Source organism: Hyperoodon ampullatus, assembly GCF_949752795.1.
Source record: "Hyperoodon ampullatus genome assembly, chromosome: 13".
In the NCBI taxonomy this organism is placed as follows: domain Eukaryota; kingdom Metazoa; phylum Chordata; class Mammalia; order Artiodactyla; family Ziphiidae; genus Hyperoodon; species Hyperoodon ampullatus.
In genome coordinates, this window is record NC_136926.1 from 12,641,540 (window position 1) to 12,667,050 (window position 25,511).

General features: G+C 42.9%; 1 protein-coding gene across 1 annotated transcript in view; it reads right to left on the minus strand.

Moving 5' to 3' along the window:
- The window catches only part of FBXW8 (F-box and WD repeat domain containing 8), a gene marked incomplete at both ends in the record, with an annotated part of 120,098 nt that overhangs the window by 15,614 nt on the left and 78,973 nt on the right, over positions 1 to 25,511 (minus strand). The window contains one exon of the mRNA XM_079717310.1: positions 1,411 to 1,538. Coding sequence (XP_079573436.1) covers positions 1,411 to 1,538 — 128 coding nt within the window. The remainder of the gene's footprint in view (positions 1 to 1,410; positions 1,539 to 25,511) is intronic.

Consider the following 25,511-nt stretch of genomic DNA (forward strand, 5'->3'; position numbering starts at 1 on the left):
CATGCTGTCAACAAACCCTGAAGCATAACCTACAATCCCAAACCCTTCCATTTGGATGCCCCACAGAGCCCTCTGCATTTGCTCTCCTGGAAAGCGAAGAGCTGTTAGGTCCCTGTGGGTAGGTCCTATCAGATAAGCTTGGAGCCTTTGTACAGCTCAGTCAGAAATGAAAATGGGAGAGTAAAGCTATAAACTGATGTGTTTCATTTGCTGTGCCACAAGTGGGGGCACTTATCAAGCCTAGTTTTTTTTTTTTTTTTTAAAGAGAAAAACTGCCTGGACATACACTGAGGAGTTCAATTCTCAAGCATGAGAAGCATCAGCTGTTTCAGGAGGGCTCGAGGAAAAAAAGATCAGGTATTTTCTTTCAATAAAGCATCCTCACATCTTTTTGCTCTCTGGGAGGGAGACAGTAGTAGTGAAGGTCAGAAGTTGAAAATATTATCTGACAAAATAATTATTTTTGCAAGCTGCTGCACTGGTGCGACAGAGGTCTGGGATTTGGCACAAAAGAGGACCCGCCTCACGATCTGATACCCCACCAAGTGGCCCGCCACCTGCAGCCCGGGGCTGGCCAGGGGAGGGGGCGCCCGCTGAACCTGGCCTCCAGCCATGCTCCCTCTCTTCAGGGCACTGGATCGGACATGACAGATAACCAGTCAAAAAAAGAAAAAAAAAAAAAAAAAGGAAGAAGAAAGAAAAGGAAAAGACAAGGGGGAGAGGGAAGAGAAAGGAAAAAAGCCTAAAATTTGGACTCAGACAGTCTTTTCAAACACTTTAATCCTTCCATGCTGATGGGTCCTGGAGCGGCCGGAGCTGGCACTGGACCCTGTACCGGGAAAATCCTGCTCCCTAAGCCAATACGTTAAAGGGAAGACTGCTAATCAGCTAAATAGAAACTGGAATCTGTTCACATGAAGTCTCTTTTTTCCCCCATCACCGGAGGGACACCATAGTGGTCTGAAACACACTCTTGACATCATTTGGCAGGCAAACCTATTTTGCTGAACATGATTCATCCCTTAGGTTATTGTTTTTATTATGAGAAAGTGAGCTTTTAAATGCCAAACAAATTTTACAGCAGGGGGACAAAAGATATTCCAAGTGGTCTCACTGGACCTTCCACCAACTGCGTCCACCAAATGGCCTAAAAGACAACCTTCCCATGGTGTTGCAGAAATGAGGCAGAGACGCAACTCCATCCAACTATTACCTAATACAAGACTTTGTTCTCCAAGTTCACAGAGATGGTATTTATGGGATCAGGGCTGAACTCAGGTGGGCAAAGATGTGAGTGAGAAGTGAGGAGGGTGAGCCGTGGAGGAAATCAGTGAGCTCAGTGGAGGCCGAGCGGCCAGGCCTCAAGAGAAGCTGCCTGCGGCTCTAAGATGCGACTCTACTGACACCTACCTCCTGTCCATGTTGCCACTGACCATGAGGTTGGGAGGGCTGTCCCGGAGGTTGACGCAGGTGAAGTCGCCAAGCGCGTTGCCCAGCTTCGAGAGGCAGCGTTCTGCTTCCAGGCTATACACCAGGATCTGGGGAGGAGGAAAAACACGTGGGTGTGCGTTAGGGGCAGCAGGCCCGCACAAACAATTTCCACCCAGCGTCGCCCCGGGGCACGGTCACAGCACCAGCTCCCATTAGAGAAGAGGCTCTAATACTTCATTTCCTGACCCCTTCCAGGTAATGACAGTATAAGGATGTGGCTCTTAGAACGACAAAAGGAAACGCAAGAGAAAAGAAAATCCAAAGAATTCCAGGCCAAGGTGCAAAGAAACTCATAGGACACACAAAAAATGCCAGATGGGGAAATTCGGTATCCCAATTTCTTAACAGAAAAAGAAGCATGGAAACTAAGGGTCACTGACTGCTTCTGATTAGTTAATGGGGGAGGCGAACAAGAAGTCTGTGTACAGGGTTCTCTCTCTCTTTTCCCCCTCTGTATTTATACCACGGAAGGTGAAAAGAACAAACAGTATAAGCATCCAAGATGATGAAGCTTGTACAGTTAACCACTAGATGATTCCTTTAGATTAAACTACAAACCAAAACATAAAGTCTTATTCCCAAACGTTAAAAAAAATTTTTTTAATTGAGGTATAACTGATATTCCCCAACATTTCTCTCTTCAGTCACTCTCCACTAGCTAATTATAGTAAGCTCTGTTCCATAAGGTATGGAGGCAAGTGAGAAAGTATCCTTGATCTCTAGACAATGTATTCATTACATTTGAACACTGCCTTTTCTCCAGCAAATGGGGAAACAAGGATGATTCATAAGGAATCTTTCTGAAGATTATTTAAGTCTTTTACCAGAAAGATCTTAGTAATTCAGTTAACATTAAGTGCTTGCCATGGGTCAGTAATTGTTGTAAGTAGTGAAGACACAGTCCTTGCACTCAAATTCACTGTTCAAAAGCCTCCTCATTTACACACACACACACACATGTGAGCATATATTATATTCTGTTGATCATGTGGTTAAAATTAATCACTGAGGGCTTCCCTGGTGGCACAGTGGTTGAGAGTCCGCCTGCCGATGCAGGGGACACGGGTTTGTGCCCCGGTCTGGGAAGATCCCACATGCCGCGGAGTGGCTGGGCCCGTGAGCCGTGGCCGCTGAGCCTGCGTGTCCGGAGCCTGTGCTCCACAACGGGAGAGGCCACAGCAGTGAGAGGCCCTCGTACCGCAAAAAAAAAAAAAAAAAAAAAATCACTGAACTCAAAGTTTTAATGTTAATATTTTTTAGAGTCTCCTCTCTTAGCCCACACATGAAAATGATGTGCTATTTTTTCTTGTTAACCTATACATTTATCAATTATCAGTGTACAGATTCCTATTTTAGTACTGAGAGGTTAATAAACTGACTCCACCTTGAAAACCATTGATCTCATTGTTGACACATTTCTAACAACTGAATCTTTGCAAATTCCTAATAGTCAAAACAACACTATAATATTAAGTAAAATTGCTCACAATATCTGAAAGGAAAGAAGTCAATTTCAAAATGTAAAATGCCTTCTTTTTTTTTTTTTTTTTTTTTTTTTTTTTTTGTGGTATGTGGGCCTCTCACTGCTGTGGCCTCTCCCGTTGCGGAGCACAGGCTCCGGACGCACAGGCCCAGCGGCCACGGCTCACGGGCCCAGCCGCTCCGCGGCACGCGGGATCCTCCCAGACCGGGGCACGAACCCGTCTCCCCTGCATCGGCAGGCGGACTCCCAACCACTGCGCCACCAGGGAAGCCCTAAAATGCCTTCTTAATCCCTAAAGACCATAGAGAACAAGCTAAATTTTATTTTTATTTTCATGCAGTTGAAAATAAAAGTTTCTGAGAAAATTTCAACTGTAAAATATCCAAAATAAGATTCTTCTTCCAAGTATGGACATAGAAATAAATCAAATCTTCTATCTACAGTGAATATCCTAAAAATTACATAAAAATCGGTTCCTGGAGGAAAAAAAAAAAAACAACCCAGCAATCTCATGGTCTACCCTGAAAGTAACATTCTGCACTTATATATCACTATACAGTTTTCAAGAGGGCTTTTGGACTCATTCTCTTCTTCTTTTTAAAATACTTCAACATCTATAGCAGGAAGAAATGTCCATGATAAATATAAGAATTAAAATCTGATATTGAGTCTGTTCCTATGTCTTTACTTTTTTTTTTTAGAAGTTCTTTTTTGACAAGAGGATAGATCATTTCTGAATGAAACAGTGGGATCTAATCCCTCTCCAAAAAGACTGCAAACTCATCGTATAAGTTCGTAGTCAGGAGTCAAGTATTTTCTAAAATGTTTAATAATTCAATGAATCAGAACTATCCAAAGAGTACCTTGACCATTACGTTTAGTTAAAGACCGCAGAGATCCGAAAACACATTACCCATCTCAGAGGCGGTTCTTCCCACGTTACGAGTCCCTCAACGACCTTTAGCATCTCTCTCTCCCCTCTGTGCTCTCTCTCTTTTAATAAGGTTGAGCAAATGGGACTTCATTTTATCTGATTGCCACAGACTAGTGAGATTAATTATTCATGCTCACACTCTCCCTCTTGTTAAGACCATGCATTAGACTAATTTTTCTCTTTATTGCCCTAGTTGGGTTGAGTCTCAACCCATGGCCACTTGACTCACTCTCAGAAGTGTATGGATATGCTGGAAAGAAGGAAAAAACGACCCATAGCTAAAATCTTGGAGAAAATGTTCTGCACTAATGTGACCGCCAAAATCAATAGATGTTGCTGGGATTTTTTTCTTTTAAGCACCACATGTATATTATAAAAGGATTTAAATAGTGATTAAGGAGCAAATTTGTATAGAAGTTGGATGTTTCTTTAAGAATTATCTAAAATGACTGAACCATGTTGTATATTTTACAAAGGTAACTGCAGGAGATGCAGTGTGTAGTCTCGGACACTGCAGGGTCTACTCCTTTCTCTTTGGCTTCCAGGGAGATCTAGAGGGCACCTGGTAGAAGCAAGCATTGTTTAAAAAGAACTTTGTTTGTTCCTTCTTAGAGATGTTAAGGTATTTTCACAAATCCTATTCTTAGAATCCTAACTTTCATTTTTGTCAATTATTCAGATTTCTCTGAAATTTCTAAAGAATCTTTGTTTTTTTCTGATTTCAAACATAATATATTTTGTGTAACCTTCTGGATAGCCATCTCTCAGAAATAACCACTTTAACAGTTTAGTGTATACAGCTGTCCCTCGGTATCCATGGGGGTTTAGTGCCGGGACCCCTCGGATACCAAAATCTGCCCACGCTCAAGTCCCTTATATAAAATGGTGTACTATTTGCATATAACCTACAACTTCTCATCTACTTTAAATCATTTCTAGATTAATTACAACACCTAATACGATGTAAATGCTATGTAAATAGTTGCTGGTGCTCAGCAAATTCTGACTTTTGGAACTTTCTAGAATTTGGGGGGGAATATTTTCGATCCGAGGTTGGTTGAATCCGTGGATTCGCAACCTGTGGATGTGGAGGGCTATGTACTGCTAGACTTTTTCTATATACATGTCTGTCTTGTCTGTTGCATGCACACTCTTTCTCTCTCTGTGTATAAAATTATTTTTTTCTCTCGATGGGACTGTCGTTCTACAACTTGTTTTTCCTACTAAATAACATGAGAGTTCTTTCCTCATCAGTACCTATACATAGATCTTGTTCTTTTTAAAGGCTGCATAGAACTTGTCTATGGATGTATGATTCCATATTGATGGATATTTGGGTTGTTTCTAATTTTTTAGACAAAATAAATAATGCTGTAATTCTTTCAACAGCCAGTAAACAAATGTTTATGCCTCTTCTCTGTGCAGCAGGCACTGGAATGAACAGGGAGGGTGGATGATGTGCAGGAGCCTCAGCCGGCTGCCAGCTGAAACAATCCACCTCTTCACCAGCTAGTGCACGGCCACCAACTGTCCTGGTCCGCCATCTGTGGGGCTCGCCTCTCTAAGGAGACCCACCTTACAGCCATGTCCTAGCAGGTGGAGGTGTAACAGTAGGGGCAGCAGTGTAGAGTCAGGATGGAGGTGGTGGCCACAGGCCTGACATCTGGGAAACATCGGCAACGCCCTGGTGCAGGCAGGCCCCGCCCCTTTCAGGTGTGACCCGGACCATTTAGTGTGCCTAGGCCTGGCTTTCCAACGAAACCATGAGGAAAGGGATAAGAAATGGCTACTGCCCCTGCAGTGGGGTGAGCTCAAGGCAGGCCAACTTCCTCCTTCACCCAGTAAGAGCTAGATTTAGCAATACAAACATTTCCTAAATCTGGGACTGCTATTAGCCTCATAATGAAACAGGAACCACTGTATACAGAAATAGCTATGAAGAGATTACAGAGCCTTGCAGTCCCAGACTTTTGGCTGTGTGCTAATGACTGAAAAAAGGAATTCCATTTGTGTTTTCTTTAAGTTTACCAAAATAGTGAGTCTTCCTCACACTCCTATGTGTCATCTGCCAAAGGCATTACACCACCCACAATGTCAACCTGAGCAGCAGGCTCAGCGCCTCAGGACCCCAGGCACTGCCTTTCCAAAGGGGTGAAGAGTGGTCAGAAGGCTTCCTTACAAGACCATAGCTTTTTAAAAGGCGTTGTGAATTAAAGATAATTTGTCTGCCACCATCTAAAAAAAGGGAAGCGACAGAGAGAGAAAAGGTTAGGAGATGCTGTGCTGGATTGCAGCGAAGTAAAAGATAAAAAAAAAGGCACGGAGAGGAAGATTTGACTGAAATTCCTGGAGATAACAAAGTCTACCTACTTTCTTTTCTGATCTCTAACAACCCACCTCCATCACTACCACATATATTATGCCCTTCTGAGGGGGTAAAGTCATGATAAGAAGCCGAATTCTAGAGAGTAAAGCAAATAATCCTCATGTTCTCTCCTCTTCCATCCCAATTAAGCTTATTGTGTGTTCTCTGTGAGCCCTTAGCAGAGTTTATTCCCTCTTGTCAGCGCTGAAGGTATTCACCATCTATGCACCCCATCTGGTGTCCCCAAGGTGCCACCTTGAACTGTATACATTTGCTTCCTCCAACTTTTCCCCAGACCCATGGTTCTCAAACGCTGGAGGGCAGGAGGGTCACCGAGGAGACTGTGATTTTAGCAGGCCAGCTGAGGCACTGTTACCAAGCGCCATGCCACATACTGTAAAACAATGTCCTAGACTTAGACTAGTTCCTTGGGGCAGCAATCCTCTCTTTCATTCCTGCAGCACTGACTAAGGGCCAGCACGTGCTGGGTACTCAGTAAGTGCTTGTAGATTAACTGACTGGTACATATTTATCAGGCAAACCCAGGGCTTACCATGGTCTGGTACATAGTAAGTACTCAGATAGTCCTTGTTTTGCTTAACACATTCCTCCATTTCTGGATGCCTAATCTTGCTGCTGGCTTGTACCAAGGAACCACTTCCTTGTACTCAAAACAGAAGGTTCCACAGATCTCTCTCCACAGTCGCCAGATTCCAGAACTCCCAAACTATATCCAGGCCCAAGGTTCCACCTCTGACAACACAGCATACTATGAATGTCTGGGATGTCTGGAAAACCATCCTGTTTAGAACACTGAAGATTCAGTCTAGTAAACATTCCTGTAAACATTCTGTTTAACTCCTACGAAACCCGAGAAAGTCCGAGGAGGCAAAAATGAAGAGAGCACTACAACCAGAAAGGGAAGTAGCACTCACATCAGGGGCTGCTCTGGGGACATCTGCCAGTGTCAGGAGCCTGGAAAACTGGGGAAATAGGAGGCAAGGTTTCCAGCCAGTGCCAGGTGGAACCAGAACTGGTAAGTCTGCCTAAAGCTGGGCCCCTTGGATAGCTGTGTACACTCAGCAAAAAGCAAGATAGGAACAAAAATCTATCCACTGGTGAAGAGAGCCTACGTGGCCACTTGCCTGTCTCAGGTTCAGCTCAGGATGGAAAATGTTTGCCCTCGGCCTGCAAGCCTCACGCAGGTTGGGAGTTTGAAGTTACACTACCTGCAATGCCAAAAGACCCAGGTCTAGTAATAGAAGTACTTTCATGTTGGTAACATGCTTCCTGGTACCTGGCAGAATCTTCTCAGGAGGAAGATCCTCTCAACCCAGGCCCCATAGGAGATCTCCAAATCAAGATCAGCCAAATATGAGCTCACAATTTAAAAAAAATTTTTTTCCCCAACACAGAAACAGCTCATCATAAGTGAGAGGCAGAAAATAGGCTTCCAAGGATATCAGATTTTTATCAGTTGAAGAAAAATATGCATGCTGGAAATGTTTACAGAAATAAAAGAGGGTGAGGGGTCAAAAGCAGCAAAACTGATGAAGTAGCTTTGAAAAACAAAACAAATAGAATTTCTAGAAATTAAAAAAAAAAAACCAGGGGACTTCCCTGGTGGTGTAGTGGATAAGACTCTGCACTCACAATGCAGGGGGCCCTGGTTCGATCCCTGGTCAGTGAACTAGCTCCCACGTGCATGCCGCAACTAAGGAGCCCATGTCCTGCAACTAAGGAGCCCACGTGCTGCAACTAAGACCCAGCACAACCAAAGGAAAAAAAAAAAAATCAATGGATGAGTTAAACGGATTCCAAGAGAGAATTTGTGAACTGGAAGACAAAGATGAAGAAATTATTCAGGATGCAACACAGAGAGATGGAGATGGAAAAGATGAGTGAGTGAGAAAGAGCACAGAAGGGAGAACAAGTTGGTCTAACACACATCTAACCTGAGTTCTAGACAGAAGGAATAGAGAGAATGAGGGGAAATTTCAACAAGGCAATGGCTGAGAACTTTCTGCAACTGAAAGAAGTGCAAGAGAACCCCAAACAGGGAAAATAAAACTAAATCCACACCTAGAGACAGCAGAGTGAAACCACAGAAATTTAAAGACAAGGAAAAACCAGCCAAAAGAAGAGAAAAAGTCCTTAATGGGAATGACAGTTAAACAACTTCTCAGTAATAACAGTGGAAGTCAAACCAATCATCTCTACAAAGGTCTGAGAGAAAATACCTGTCATCCTGGAATGATAAAGGACTAGTAAAACCACCTTTCAAGAATGAGTATGAAATAAAGATGTTTTGGGATAAAAATACCGAGAGCAGAGAGCACTTGTGGCCAAGAGACCCTCACTACACAATATACTTTTGGAAGAGATAAAATCATTCCAGACTAAAAGGTCTGAAATGCTGGCAAGAACAGTGAGAGAAGATTCAGGTAAATGTGCACGAATATATGCAAATGTTGACTACACACAACAACAATGCTGATCTGGGGTTAAATAAATAGAATAAACTCTATCTAGTCCTTATTATTCCAAACAGTCAAGTGCCTTGCATCAGGGCAAAGTACCAGGAGCATAAAGATGCCAGGTGCACGGGGGACCTCCAGCATCATGGTTTGGAGTGAACAGATACTTTCTTGGATACCTGTACCGTGATTGGCACAAAGGAAGGACTCGGTATCTATTTGCTGAAAGAATGAATAAGTGCTGCACACCTCTGCCTGTGTCGATTACAGGTGAACGACACACCAGCCTTACATTAAAGATATGCCCTCCCACAGATGAACACATTAAGTCAATTTGCTTTCCACCAACAGCAGCGTATTTAGCTGTTTCATAAGTGGGAGGTACAGTTTTATTCCATACAGAACTTAAAGTACAAGACTAGTAATGCTCAATTAAAAAAAAATAGAAGATACAAAAGAAAAAGACCTCTCAGTCTTTGGGGTAGAATTTACTCATGTAAACGACCCAAGTTGCTCTTCTGACCCAACATAAATATGACCCACAAAAACGTGCTCAAAAATTTTACTACAAAAAATGCAGGGTCTGCATATTGATGTTCACATACAAAGCTAAGTGAACAGTCTCTATAAATTCAAAGATGAGCTAAGACTGTGAAAAACGATGAGAAAGACAGTTGGGGAGGGAAGGCGAGCTAGTGAGAAAAGAGTAAATCATACAAAAAACAGCCAATAAAAAAATAAAAAAGCAGTTAATATACATGAATAATGGATGTCTGATTTAAAAGCAGTTTACTCTGATATGATGTAATTTTTGACAATCAGCCAGAGAGACTATTTTGTAAGTCCTTGCCAGAGATAAGTCAGCGCAAGAGGCTTGGTAACGCGGCGTATCTGTGAACATGTGGAAAATGACTTTCACCACCATCCCAAAGGTGACTCTGCTGGCAAACAAAAACTTGCCTCTCAGGTGCTTTTAGCAGCAGCAAACAGCAAGATGCAGAGCTGAAGAAATGGACCCCTGACATGAGCACAGCTCCCTGAAACACAGCAGCCCCTCAACAGTTTCCATGACATGCTTCTGGCACAGTCCACCCTCAAACGCGGCACAAAGGGAGAAGCAGCCTGAGCTGCTTTCATGTTTAAGTTTTAATGAGAGTGACAAGCCCACAAGGACAGGATATTCCAGGGATGGGACGGTGTTGCTGAGCCTCGCCAGGCATCGGGTAGGCAGGCCCGTGTGCACTGCCCACCACCACGTGCCAATGCACCTGCAACCCCTGCTGTTCCAGGACTGGACTCTGCCCGGGAAGGCACTGCCAATCACCGCAGACTGTGCCAGACATGGGGCTTTGTGATGTGGGCAGATGTCTACAAAGGACCAGAGCAGGCCAAACCAACACCTATTGTGACCTAAGCCTGAAAAGAACCCAGAGAGCAAGAGTGCACTTGGGTGAAAATGCAGGCCAATATGAGCCAGTCTCTCTCTCCCCCCACATCCATAGGTGCTGGAAATAATAAAGGAAGGTAGTGACCAGAATATGGTTCTCTGCTTTGCTTCAGGGATCTCTTCAGACAGTCTCTGTCCTAGCGCTAGAAGAAGGATAAGAGGTACGACTAACAAAGAACGGGTTGACGGGGTACATAAAATGAATAGGAAACGTTCGCTGTCAGAGCATTTAGCGCAATGAAGAGATTATAATTATTATGCAAATATATAACTCAAAGCTGAAAAGCCTCACATACTCCTTTCAGGTTCCCAACAGGCCTCATCATAATAAAGAGCATGGACAGTTTCGGAGCACTTCACAAATATTAACTACATGTAACTAACCAAAGTCCCCACGAGAAGGAAAGTTATCATTAAATCTGTGTTATGTAGGGAGGAAAACTGAGGCTGCAAACTACGAAATGAATTCTTCAAAATTAAAGACAACCTGGACATGATTTTTTTACATAGGAAGATTGCAAGTGAGAGCTGGTCGTGTAACAACACTCGTGAGCCTGTAGACTTCACACTGTATACGCAATTCAGGATATTACGGTGCTTGCACGTCAGTTTGCAACCGGCCTGGCAACTTCTCATTTGGCCCCAAGTTAGACTGGACAAAGGCTTAGAAGTGGGTAGACAGGCAGAATGTGGCTACAGTCAGATCACCAAGACAAATGACAGCTGATGCAGGAGCATGAAAAATTGCAGTGAACTACTGGGGCCTTTGGTGTAGGGCACACAGTCCACCCCAGTCCCCTTCACACGCTTAAGGGCATAACAACCTTTCACTATATGGTACTACGTGGCACGCGACAGTGCCGGCACAAACGTGGTCAGCAGCGTCTTGCACACGAAGTACACTGTAAATATCAGCTGTTAATAATCATCACGATATTCCTTTCACACAAATCCTTTCAGAATATCATTCCATCTGATTCTCACAACCAGCAAAGGAAGACAAACATTACCGTGCACATTTTATGCATAAAGAAACTGAGGCTTAAAATAATTTAAATAACTTGCCCCAAATTACACAGGTAACAACAGCAGCTGAGGATGCACTAGGCAGAGCCCAGCTAATCTCATTTCTAGGTCAGTGTTTGCCACCATATGACAAGCCTTTTCCTGAGTCCTGGCAAAACTGGTTAGTAATGCCTAATACTTACAGTGTCCTCTTATGTGCAAAACACTGCGACTGTGCGTTCTCTCACCTGATCCCCACCATGCCATACAGTGGCTATCATGATTTTACTCACTTTACATATGAGGAAGCAGGGGTGTAGAGAGGCCAAATCACTTACACAGAAATGAAGGTTTGGAACCAGAATTCAAAGCTGGGTGGGTGGACCTCCAACTACCCCAGGTGCTCAGAGTGCGGCTCTGGACTAGCAGCATCGGCAGCACTGAGCAAAACAGACCCTCAGGCCCCAACCCAGACTCGGTGAGTCAGAAGCCTTCGGGGTGGAGGCCCAAGATCTGTATTTTTCTGATACTCCCTGGTGTTTGAGGACCCCTGCACTACACCGACACTGACTGCCTCCCAAGCCAAAAAAGAATCGGAAACATTAAAGCAGTGGTACTCAGCTCTAAATGCTCACTTCCTGCCTCCCAGCTGACAGCAATCTGGTTAAGAAGAGCGCTGGGCAGTACCAGTAAGGCGATGTGAGATGAGGACCCTGTGTACTGTAAGCGTAAGGGGAGGGAGGTGCTCACTGAGAGCCACGACAGTTGGGACGGCTTCTCCTGATAAGTGGGACCCTGGATGGACCTTTCCTGAAAGGACATGGAGAGACAGGAGGGGAAGAGGGAATGCTGTTGCTACTCCGGAATAAACATGGCATATTCTGGACTGCACAGGCTCCTTTCGGAGGTGCAGGGTGGAGAGTGGGAGGCTGACTCTCCAGGGTCTGGAAGGCCAGGCAGGAGGTGCGCACCAGCCAGTCACCCACAGTCCTTGGCACGCAGCCACTGCTCCGACAAAATCTGAAAGGGACCATGAGGAGGGACACTGACAGGTGGTACAGGAGACCAAAGGTGGGGAAAGGGCAGGGGCAGGTGGGGGGGGGCTGGGGAAGAAGTATTCTCATGTCATTTTCAACATATGCTTTAAAACTTATTGTGGAACATGAGATAGGAGTTCACACCCTAAGGAAACTCCGCAGTCCAGAGAGGCCACCCAGGGGAACAGGCAGAGCCTGGGCCACAGGTCCTAACCTAGAAAGATCCAAAGAAATGTGGGTATTGAATTCGGTCCTGGTCCAGTCGGTCAGTCCCGTATCAACAGACCACCTGCAGCAGGAGACAGTCAGAACCCAGGTCACTGCAGAGCTGCTTCCTGCACGTGGCACATTCAGACGATTCCTGGCCTCACTGTGACCCACTGAAAACCTCCCAAGTCCCTTAATCTGGAATGTGATTGTTCAAACGTGGACTGAGCTGGGGTTTTCCCTTGACCAGCTACAAAACTGGATTTACCCTGTAAATTAATAACACATTGGGAGAATGCTTAAGAGAGTAACTTTGCGTCCATTAGAAGAACTCATCTGCAACTCAATAACTGATAAGTTAATTATAAACCCCACTCTCTAACACAGTGCCTTATAGACTGAAGTGCCGGGTAAATTAAAAAATCATATTCATCTACGTATTGAATAAAAAGCAAAAGCCCTCTACTCTGTAATATTTTTGTTAGTTTAAGCTGCTATGTGTACTTGAAAACAATAAAATATCTTAAATATTGTGAAATTCAAATTCACTCAGGCCATTTTCTGTGTGCCCTTTTCTACCCTCTATCAAACACCATCTGTCTCAACTGTCTGGATATATACACATGGAAAGCCTGCAGCCTATTCTACAGTGTTACTGTTACTGATTATAGAACAAAGGTAAACATTTCCAATAGGCCCCCCTGATCCTCATTAACTGAAAAACGAGCTGATTTTTTAACCCTAACGAACTAGTTGCTGCTCATCTGGCACAAAGAAACCAAAGCCACCTATTCAAACAGTGATATAAACGCCAAGATCAACTCCAACTTCACACTCTCCCATGGGTATGGAACGGTAAACCCGGATGGAAATCCCACATAAATAATAGGAAAGCCATTAGAAAAATTAGGCCCTATATAAAATTCTAAGCTTAATTCAAAAGACAAATGAGGGCTTCCCTGGTGGCACGGTGGTTAAGAAACCACCTGCCAACACAGGGGATATGGGTTCAAGCCCTGATCTGGGAAGATCCCACTTGCCACGGAGCAACTAAGCCTGGGCACTACAGCTACTGAGCCTGCGCTCTAGAGCCCATGAGCCACAACTACTGAGCTGTCATGCCACAACTACTGAAGCCCACGCACCTAGAACCCATGCTCCGCAACAAGAGAACCCACCGCAATGAGAAGCCTGCACACCGCAACAAAGAGTAGCCCCTGCTCACCGCAACTAGAGAAAGCCCGCGTGCAGCAACAAAGACCCAATGCAGCCAAAAATAAATAATTAATTAAATTTTTTTTTAAAAAAGGAAATGATCATCATATATGTCAATGTAATGGTCTTGTAAAAACTTGCTCAGTGCTTCTAGAATTCTGATGTTTTTAGAAATTAGAAAATGATACGCGTGTCATGATATACAAAAACTACGCCAGTGTGAGCGAAGACAAAAGATACTTAAGACACAGTGCCAGCCCTCTCCAATGAGGCTCCACATCTCAAAGTGACCATACACGAAGTGACTCAGCATTCACATTAACTTAACTGCATTCATCCTGCAAAAAGTTGAATTCCCCCAGCCCTTCCTATTCTAAATGCATTCTTGTAAAACAACTCTCAGGAAAATGACTCCTAGCAGGTATGGCTTTAGCACAGCTCCCACACCAGCCCACAGCACCTGTGCTCCAGCCCGCCTGGACCACCCCAGCACTGCTTCCTGGCCCCCCAGAAACCCTCCTCCAGGCCTGGTGCCTCTGCCTGGACTGCCCCCTTGCCCAGGCTTTCCTGATGAACTCTGACCTGACCCCAAAGCTGGTGGGGATGGGGAGGCGAAGGAGGCGCCTAACAAGTCCTGAGCACCAGCCATAAGCACATTACCTCCTTTCCCCAGGTATTCTCCCATTTCCAAATGGGAAGCCTGAGGCATGTAAGCAACTTGCCTAAGGCTTATCTGACTCCAAGTCCCCAGTGGTTATACCACTACCCAACTTATCTGAAAATACTTTTCCCTGTATTCACTTTCTATGACTTCCATCACTCCCTCCCAGGAGTAGCCCAGGATCGCTGGAGATCCTGAAGCACTCTTAGCTTCTACAAGAAGTGGCAGCGTTCTAAGAAATAGTTTTTGCAGAATCACCCATCATGGCTGTAGAGAATATCAGAGGTGGTTGGGTCCTCAAAGGTCTCTAAGTCAGAGACGTTATCTTGAGAAGCCCTTGGGGCTCTATGGAGGCATTTCAGGGTTTTCACATGTGAAAACTATTCATTATCAACAATACACTAACAATTATATCAATCATTGATACATTCTATTTATTTCTTTTATACAGCAGGTTCTTATTAGTCATCCATTTTATACACATCAGTGTATACATGTCAATCCCAATCTCCCAAATCATCCCACCACCACCACCCTTCCACTTTCCTCCTTGGTGTCCATACGTTTGTCCTCTACATCTGTGTCTCTATTTCTGCCCTGCAAACGGGTTCATCTGTACCATTTTTCCAGATTCCACATATATGCGTTAATATACGACATGTGTGTTTCTCTGACTTACTTCAGTCTGTATGACAGTCTCTAGGTCCATCCATGTCTCTACAAATGACCCAATTTCGTTCCTTTTAATGGCTGAGTAGTATTCCATTGTATATATGTACCACATCTTCTTTATCTATTTGTCTGTCAATGGGCATATAGGTTGCTTCCATGACCTAGCTATTGTAAACACTGCTGCAGTGAACATTGGGGTGCATGTGTCTTTTTGAATTATGGTTTTCTCTGGGTATATGCCCAGTAGTGGGACTGCTGGGTCATATGGTACCTTCTATTTTTACTTTTGTAAGGAACCTCTCCATACTGTTCTCCATAGTGGCTGTTATCGATTTACATTCCGACTAACAGTGAAAGAGGGTTCCCTTTTCTCCACACCCTCTCCAGCATTTGCTTGTAGATTTTCTGAAGATGCCCATTCTAACCAGTGTGAGGTGATACCTCATTGTAGTTTTGATTTGCATTTCTCTAATAGTTAGTGATGTTGAGCAGCTTTCAATGTGCCTCTTGGCCATCTGTATGTCTTCTTTGAAGAAATGTCTATTTAGGTCTTCTGCCCATTTTTTCATTGGGTTGTTTCATTTTTTAATATTGAGCTGCATGAGCTGTTTGTATATTTTGGAGATTAGTCCTTTGTCCATTGATTCGTTTGCAAACATTTTCTCCCATTCTGAGGGTTCTCTTTTCATCTTGTTTATAGTTTCCTCTGCTGTGCAAAAGCTTTTAAGTTTCATTAGGTCCCATTTGTTTATTTTTGTTTTTATTTCCATTTCTCTAGCAGGTGGGTCAAAAAGGATCTTGCTGTGATTTATGTCATGGAGAGTTCTGCCTATGTTTTCCTCTAAGAGTTTGAGAGTGTCTGGCCTTACATTTAGGTCTTTAATCCATTTTGAGTTCATTTTTGTGTATGGTGTTAGGGAGTGTTCTAATTTCATTCTTTTACGTGTAGCTGTCCAGTTTTCCCAGCACCACTTATTGAAGACACTGTCTTTTCTCCATTGTATATCCTTGCCTCCTTTGTGTCATAGATTAGTTGACTATAGGTGTGTGGGTTTATCTCTGGGCTTTCTATCCTGTTCCATTGATCTATGTTTCTGTTTTTGTGCCAGGACCATATTGTCTTGATTACTGTAGTTTTGTAGTATAGTCTAAAGTCAGGGAGTCTGATTCCTCCAGCTCCGTTTTTTTCCCCTCAAGACTGCTTTGGCTATTTGGGGTCTTTTGTGTCTCCATACAAATTTTAAGATTTTTTGTTCTAGTTCTGTAAAAACTGCCACTGGTAATTTGATAGGGATTGCATTGAATCTGTAGATTGCTTTGGGTAGTATAGTCATTTTCACAATATTGATTCTTCCAATCCAAGAACATGGTACATCTCTCCATCTGCTTGTGTCATCTTTGATTTCTTTCATCAGTGTCTTATAGTTTTCTGAGAACAGGCTTTTACCTCCTTAGGTGGGTTTATTCCTAGGTATTTTATTCTTTTTGTTGCAATGGCGAATGCGATTGTTTCCTTAATTTCTCTTTCTGATCTTTCATTGTTAGTATATAGGAATGCAAGAGATTTCTGTGGATTAATTTTGTATCCTACTACTTTACCAAATTCATTGATTAGCTCTAGTAGTTTTCTGGTGGCATCTTTAGCCTTCTCTATGTATAGTATCATGTCATCTGCAAAGAGTGACAGTTTTACTTCTTCTTTTCCAATTTGTATTCCTCTTATTTTTCTTCTCTGATTGCCATGGCTAGGACTTACAAAACTATGTTGAATAACAGTGGCCAGAGTGCACATCCTTGTCTTATTCCTGATCTTAGAGGAAATGCTTTCAGTTTTTCACCACTGAGAAGGATGTTTGCTGTGGGTTTGTCGTATATGGCCTTTATTATGTTGAGGTAGGTTCCCTCTACACTCACTTTCTGGAGTTTTTATCATAACTGGGTGTTGAATTTTGTCAAAAGGTTTTCTGCATCTGTTGAGATGATCATATGGTTTGCTAGGATTTTGTTGAGGATTTTTGCATCTATATTCATCGGTGGTATTGGTCTGTAATTTTCTTTTTTTGTAGTATCTTTGTCTGGTTTTGGTATCAGGGTGATGGTGGCCTCATAGAATGAGTTTGGGAGTGTTCCTTCCTCTGAAGTTTTTTGGAAGAGTTTGAGAAGGATGAGTGTTAGCTCTTCTCTAAATGTTTGATAGAATTCACCTGTGAAGCCATCTGGTCCTGGACTTTTGTTTGCTGGAAGATTTCTAATCACAGTTTCAATTTCATTACTTGTGATTGGTCTGTTCATATTTTCTGTTTCTTCCTGGTTCAGTCTTGGAAGGTTATACTTTTCTAAGAATTTGTCCATTTCTTCCAGGTTGTCCATTTTATTGGCATAGAGTTGCTTGTAGCAGTCTCTTAGGATGCTTTGTATTTCTGCAGTGTCTGTTGTAACTTCTTTTTCATTTCTAATTTTATTGATTTGAGTCCTCTCCCTCTTTTTCTTGATGAGTCTGGCTAATGGTTTATCAATTTTGTTTATCTTCTCAAAGAACCAGCTTTTAGTTTTATTGATCTTTGCTATTGTTTTCTTTGTTTCTATTTCATTTATTTCTGCTCTGATCTTTATGATTTCTTTCCTCCTACTAACTTTGGGTTTTGTTTGTTTTTCTTTCTCTAGTTCCTTTAGGTGTGAGTGGAGATTGTTTGACATTTTTCTTCTTTCTTGAGGTTGGATTGTATTGCTATAAACTTCCCTCTTAGAACTGCTTTTGCTGCATCCCATAGGTTTTGGATCATTGTGTTTTTGTTGTCATTTGCCTCTCGGTATTTTTTGATTTCCTCTTTGATTCCTTCAGTGATCTCTTGGTTATTTAGTAACATATTGTTTAGCCTCCATGTGTTTGTGTTTTTTACATTTTTTTCCCCTGTAATTGATTTTTAATCTCATAGCATTGTAGTCAGAAAAGATGCTTGATATGATTTCAATTTTCCTAAATTTACCAAGGCTTTATTTGTGACCCAAGATGTGACCTATCCTGGAGAATGTTCCGTGTGCACTTGAGAAGAAAGTGTAATCTGCTGTTTTCAGATGGAATGTCCTATAAATACCAATTAAATCTATCTGGTCTATTGTGTCATTTAAAGCTTGTGTTTCCTTATTAATTTTCTGTCTGGATGATCTGTCCATTGGTGTAAGTGAGGTGTTAAAGTCCCCCACTATTATTGTGCTACTGTCGATTTCCTCTTTTATAGCTGTTAGCAGTTGCCTTATGTATTGAGGTGCTTCTATGTTGGGTGCATTTATATTTATAATTATTATATCTTCTTCTTGGATTGATCCCTTGATCATTATGTAGTGTCCTTCCTTGTCTCTTGTAACATTCTTTTTTTTTTTTTTTTTTTTTTTTTTTTTTTTTGTGGTACGCGGGCCTCTCACTGTTGTGGCCTCTGCCGTTGCGGAGCACAGGCTCCGGACGCGCAGGCTCAGCGGCCATGGCTCACGGGCCCAGCCGCTCCGCAGCATGTGGGATCTTCCCAGACCGGGGCACGAACCCGTGTCCCCTGCATCGGCAGGCGGACTCTCAACCACTGCGCCACCAGGGAAGCCCCTCTTGTAACATTCTTTATTTTAAAGTCTATTTTATCTGATATGAGTATTGCTACTCCAGCTTTCTTTTGATTTCCATTTGCATGGACTATGTTTTTCCATCCCCTCACTTTCAGTCTGTATGTGTCCCTAGGTCTGAAATGGGTCTCTTGTAGACAGCATATATATGGGTCTTGTTTTTGTATCCATTCAGCAAGCCTGTGTCTTTTGGTTGGAGAATTTAATCCATTCACATTTAAGGTAATTATTGATATGTATGTTCCTATGACCATTTTCTTAATTGTTTTAGGTTTGTTTTTGTAGGTCTTTTTCTTCTCTTGTGTTTCCCACATAGAGAAGTTCCTTTAGCATTTGTTGTAGAGCTGGTTTGGTGGTGCTGAATTCTCTTAGTTTTTGCTTATCTGTAAAGCTTTTGATTTCTCCCTCGAATCTGAATGAGATCCTTGCCGGTGGAGTAATCTTGGTTGTAGCTTCTTCCTTTTCATCACTTTAAATATGTCATGCCACTCCCTTCTGGCTTGTAGAGTTTCTGCTGAGAAGTCAGCTGTTAAACCTTATGGGAGTTCCCTTGTATGTTACTTGTCATTTTTCCCTTCTTGCTTTTAATAATTTTTCTTTGGCTTTAATTTTTGTCAATTTGATTACTATGTGTCTTGGTGTGTTTCTCCTTGGGTTTTGCTTCCTGGACTTGGGTGGCTATTTCCTTTCCCATGTTAGGTAAGTTTTCAACTGTAATCTCTTCAAATACTTTCTCGAGTTCGTTCTCTCTCTCTTCTCCTTCTGGAACCCCTATAATGCGAATGTTGGTGTATTTAATTTTGTCCGAGAGGTCTCTAAGGCTGTCTTTTCATTCTTTTCGTTTTATTCTGTTTCACGGCAGTGAATTTCACCATTCTGTCTTCCAGGTCACTTATCCATTCTTCTGCCTCAGTTATTCTGCTACTGATTCCTTCCAGTGTATTTTTCATTTCAATTATTGTACTGTTCATCTCTGTTTGTTTGTTCTTTAATTCTTCTAGGTCTTTGTTAAACATTTCTTGCATCTTCTTGATCTTTGCCTTCATTCTTTTTCCGAGGTCCTGGATCATCTTCACTACCATTATTCTCACTTCTTTTTCTGGAATGTTGTCTATCTCCACTTCATTTAGTTGTTTTTCTGTGGTTTTATCTTGTTCCTTCATCTGGTACATAGCCCTCTGCCTTTTCATCTTGTCTATCTTTCTGTGAATGCAGTTTTCGTTCCACAGGCTTCAGGATTGTAGTTCTTCTTGCTCCTGCTGTCTGCCCTCTGGTGGATGAGGCTCTCTAAGACCTTGTGCAAGCTTCCAGATGGGAGAGAGTGGTGGCGGGTAGAGCTGGGTGTTGCTCTGGTGGGAAGAGCTCAGTAAAACTTTAATCTGATTGTTTGCGGATGGGTGGGGCTGAGTTCCCTCCCTGCTGGTTGTTTGGCCTGAGATGACCCAGCAATGGAGCCTACAGGCTCTTTGGTGGGGTTAATGGCAGACTCCAGGAGGGCTCATGGCAAGGAGTACTTCCCAGAACTTCTGCTGCCAGTGTCCTTGTCCCCATGGTGAGCCACAGCCGCCCCCCACCTCTGCAGGAGACCCTCCAACACCAGCAGGTGGGTCTATGGGGGTCACTGCTCCTTCCCCCTGGGTTCTGACACACACACTATTCTGTGTGTGCTCTCCAAGAGTGCAGTCTCTGTTTCCCCCAGTCATGTCGAACTCCTACAATCAAATCCTGCTAGCCTTCACAGTCTGATTCTCTGGGAATTCCTCCTCCCGTTGCCGGACCCCCAGGTTTGGAAGCCTGACGTGGGCCTCAGAACCTTCACTCCAGTGGGTGGACTTCTGTGGTATAAGTGTTCTCCAGTTTGTGAGTCACCCACCCAGCAGTTATGGGACTCGATTTTATTGTGATTGCGCCCCTCCTACCATCTCATTGCGGCTTCTCCTTTGTCTTTGGATGTGGGGTACCTTTTTGGTGAGTTCCAGTGTCTTCCTGTCGATGACTCTTCAGCAGTTAGTTGTGATTCCGGTGCTCTCCCAAGAGGGAGTGAGCGCACGTCCTTCTACTCTGCCACCTTGAACCAATCTCTTACCACTGATACATTTTAATATTAAAACATGTACAAAATGCATATGAATATTCAATCCTCATCTACGTATTAACCTGTATAACTTTTCAGTACTTTGGAATTCAGCAAATTAACTGTGAAGGTCTCCCTACGACCTCATGTCCATCTCAACATGGAGAAAACCACCTCTGTGTCACTAAGCTGCTGTTAAAGCCCACGAGGAGGTAAGCCCCGACGTGGATGTCACGTTTGAGACATCCCTGTTTGCAGCACGGTCAGATATCCAGCAAGTAGTGCATGTTCAGTAAGCAGTCGCTCACGATGACAGCAACGTTAGCAACAAAAGTGGACCCTTTGGTAGTCAACATCACTCAACAACCCAGAAAACTGGTCTCCAAGAGCTATTTTCTTAAACTTTTCCAAGCAGAAAGTAAATAAATATGAAAAATGTTAAAGGTTTAAGGTGAAAGTGAAGAGGAAATGAGACACTTATTTACTTTGTGAACTTTCAATTTCAAATTATTCATCCTGCTTGTAAAATACAGTTTTTAGTTCTCCTCTGGAATGGAACCTTGAACAAAAGGAAAGATGGATTTCATATTCTGGTGTAGGTATGGAGAATGGTGCCAGAATCCATGAGCCTTTGATCCTAAAGGCTCTTCCAGACAGGTATTTCAACTTGTGACGAGTGCAATAACCAATCCAGAGTCTTTTCACGTCCACGTACAGGGAATGATTATCCTAATAGACGTTAGCAATTATTTTCCAGCGTGATGTAAGCTGAGGCAGCAGCGCCAAGCCAGTGTCCTTGTCAAACACACCCCAGCCTCCTGGATTACTTCACTCACGTCACCCTGATTAGGATGCGCGCCGCGTGCTGCTAAATACAATCTGCCACCGAATGCCAAGCACTTCAGAACTAAATTAGGAAATATGTCCAAATACACAGAATGATGCTGAGAGCTGTAAGTGGGTCTCTCTCTTCCTTTATGAGGCATGAGACTCATCGTCAACATAATGCTCTTAAATGAGGCAATTCTATCTCCTAACCCTCCATCTCTGAGAGCAAAATTTAATTCAGGCAGCAAAAGAATTAATAAAGATGATTAGCATCATAAAAACGTTTTCATGGGTGAAGTATTTTTGACAGATTCAGGAAGTATGAGACTAAAAACAAATTTTAAAAGGCTATTTGGGCACAAAGGGCCACATTAACAGAGCTGACACTGATCTTTGCCCTGCAACATGATGAAGAGATGAGGCCAGAGTAACTGCTCTTCCATTTGTTTTCTTTTACAATCATATGCCACTTAGCAACGACTACCTTTAAGATCATTTATGCCACTGAAGTGTGAGAACCCAAGAATGCAACATCAACACTTAAGAGTCCATTTTCATCTAAAAGTAAAAGACCTTCAAGCAGCCCTTCTCACCACATACCGCTTGCCCAGAAAGACACAGGAATTGATGAAAAAGTACCCAACAGTTTCCTGCCCAATCATTCCTGCCAGCTATAAGCATGGCCCTTAGGAGATCCCATTAGAGAAGTAACAGGAGAGCAATGGGTTCCTCAACCCATTTCAGAAACCCTCAGCTCCCCAGTAGCCTCCAAGGACAGACCAGCTCAACACGACTCCACAGGTAAAGGAAAAAGTTTAAACCACCTAACTGCTTAAAGAATCAAGGCGGCTTCCCTGGTGGCGCAGTGGTTAAGAATCTGCCTGCCAATGCAAGGGACACAGGTTCGAGCCCTGGCCCAGGAAGATCCCACATGCCACGGAGCAACTAAGCCCGTGCATCACAACTACTGAGCCTGCGCTCTAGAGCCCGTGAGCCACAACTACTGAGCCCACGTGCCACAACTACTGAAGCCTACGCGCCTAGAGCCCGTGCTCCACAGCAAGAGAAGCCACGACAGTGAGAAGCCCGTGCACCACAACAAAGAGTAGCCCCTGCTCACCCTAACTAGAGAAAGCTCGCACACAGCAACAAAGACCCAACGCAGCCAATAAATAAATAAATAAATGAATGAATAAAAAGAATCAAGGAACGTGGGTGCTGGACAGGAGACCAAAAGTCACATGTCCAACCCTCCTCATTTTACAAAAAAAGAGGCAGGTGAGCCTACTGTCTTTAAAGAACCATGGGCTCTCCCTCAAATGGTAGCAAACAAGCCAAGAAGGGGCACATATCAGTGTGTGTTGTAGCTCTGTCCACCCTAACGGTGGTCTGATAAGGCTGTCAGTCCCACTGCACTGATTCTAGGTGAAGCATGTGATTCTAGATGAGGTCATTCATCCTCAAAGCAGAGCGCTACAAAATAACTTAAATGAAGGCAGGACCAGACAGAGCTCTGTTTATTCCTTCTGGCCTCATTTTGTTGTGATCCTTCTGTAAAGCCTGTGAGAGGAAAGATGTTAAGGAACTGCTAGGAGAATGGGATGCACTGCCATCCTCCACTTTCCAAGGAACACCTACTATAGAGGGCAACAGCTATCAAAATCATGAAGGCACAGCGCCCTCTGACCCAGCAAGTCTTTACTTTGAGGAGCTAATCCTACAAATACGTTCATGTGGACCAAGTGTTGTTCACAATGGCAGAAGACTGGGAGCAAGCTAACATCCATCAGTGGGGGGTAGGGGGGTCGCAGAACTACTTAAGGTACAACTACAAGGTGCAATATCATAAAATTGCAAAAAATAAAAAAACCTACCAGGAAGTTCTTTATTATGTTATAAGAAATGATGAAATGATCTCTAAGAGATTCTGTTGCACAAGAGGCAGGACAAAAATAGAGTATTTTACTATTTATGTTTTTTAGAAAGAGGGGATTGAGGGCATGTATGGACAATTTGCTTACATATGCATAAAACATCTCTGGCAGGATGTGCAAGACACTGGCAACACTGATTTAGCTGCTCCAGGAAGAGGAACTGGGTGGCGGGTTGAACAGAGTGGGAAGGAGTCATCCCACGGCACACCCTTCCTTTCATGTCTTTTGATTTCTGAATCAGGTGAATGCATTACCTAGTCAAAAAAATACTTTCTTTTTTTTTTTTTTAAAGATGTTTAAAGATCTGCTCTTTGAAGAAAGAGTGCAAATAGATAATAGCCTTTTTTTCCCTACAACTTTACTTGGCCAAAGAAAGAACATGCTGGCAAACCCAAGCGTGGCCCCTAATGTACCCGAGCACTAACACTTTCTCTGAACCTTCCTACCAGAGCTGGAAATGACTGAACCAGCTATATTCACAAGCCTTTTCTTAAGATTCAATGGATAAACTTCTGCTAAGTTACTTGGTTTCCTTTCCTTAAAAAACTAAGTATGTTTACTAACAGAGCTAAGTTACTTGACAAATGCCCGTCTGCTGGAATCTGTGCACGATGTTGTCTTAATGCTCTGATGCCAGGACACGACTGGTGCTCTGTGACTCTCTGTGATAAATACGTGACAGGCTGGCTAGTAGATATGTGAATGGGTGAGTCTGAACCATTATTACTGATGCTCAGACAGCTGTGGTGTCTATAAAATGCTAATGTGATCATCATATGGTGTAAAGACATTTTCCAAGTAAACAAAAGTAACACTGCTGAAATACTCCTACAAGTCAGGGAAATTTCAGTTCCTGACTAAAATTCTATTACCAACATTTGAACTTCATGTCTGCTTTTATCACAGTTAATCAGCAGTGGACTCTAGCTAACCCCCAGTTATGTATCAGGTACAAAGGAAGATAAACCAGACTCTGCTCTCATAAAGGCTTCATCTGAATCCTAAACATACAGGCCCAGAGGCACAGACACAAACCCTCACGTGGACACAGCTCCAGGCAAACTCTACTGCTCCCAGTCTCATACCAACCTAGTAAAACGTGCTGCCAGGCCGGATGGAGACCGACAGGACCAAAGCGTGGAGCTCACCAGCAAGGTGACACAGAGCCTGCACATAAGACTTAAGAATTATGACAGTACATTATGGGGTGGCAGGATGCTACTAAAGTCTCACAGAGCCACCCAGTACATGGCTTAATTCACACAGAAATGTTGGGTTTTCTGAGGAAGCAGAAGATCCATTAAACATAATCAGACAGAAAGTCCTACCTCTGCAAAAATAAGGAAAGTTTCACAGTTAAAGTTGGCTTCCCTCACGTTCAAGTGGGTGGCATTCATGTTGGAAAAGCTTCTCAATGCAGAGTTACCACCAGCACTACTAACAGCAACCCATCCACCCACACCAGTGTTTGAAGGTTTGGTGGTGTACTCACAAAATATCTGCATGACTAAATGCTACTGTCAGATTTCAAAGAGGCACTTAAACACATTCTTGTAGCAAATTTACTTCCACTCTTCATTTTAAAACACCAATGAAAACTACCCGCTAACAAGTTATTAGAGGGACTATAAACTTTTAAAAATAAATTTTCATCAAATTAACATAAGAATCAGCTAATTCTTATAATTAACGCTTTTTAATTGGGTTGGAAATATTGAGAGGCATCCAAAAAAGTGCCTACTTACATCAACACTTAAAGGATGCTCCCAGTCTAATTTTGTGCTGAGCTATCCCTTTAACTGGTTTCTCAAATATATCCACTGCAACTGTATCACTATAGAAACAGATCCACTCAGGTAAGTCAGAGAAATAGGACCTGTTACATGAAAAGTTTATTAAAAATATGAAAAATTTAAGCCAGGCTAGGATTAAATAAACTATCACCTCACTACACTGAGAACTCGAGAAATAAGTGAGATAACTGAAACTTGAAAGCATGATGGATGAAAAATTAGAAAGCAAAGTCTCTCTCGTCTCGTCACATGAGCTCACCAGGGATCAGAAAAGAA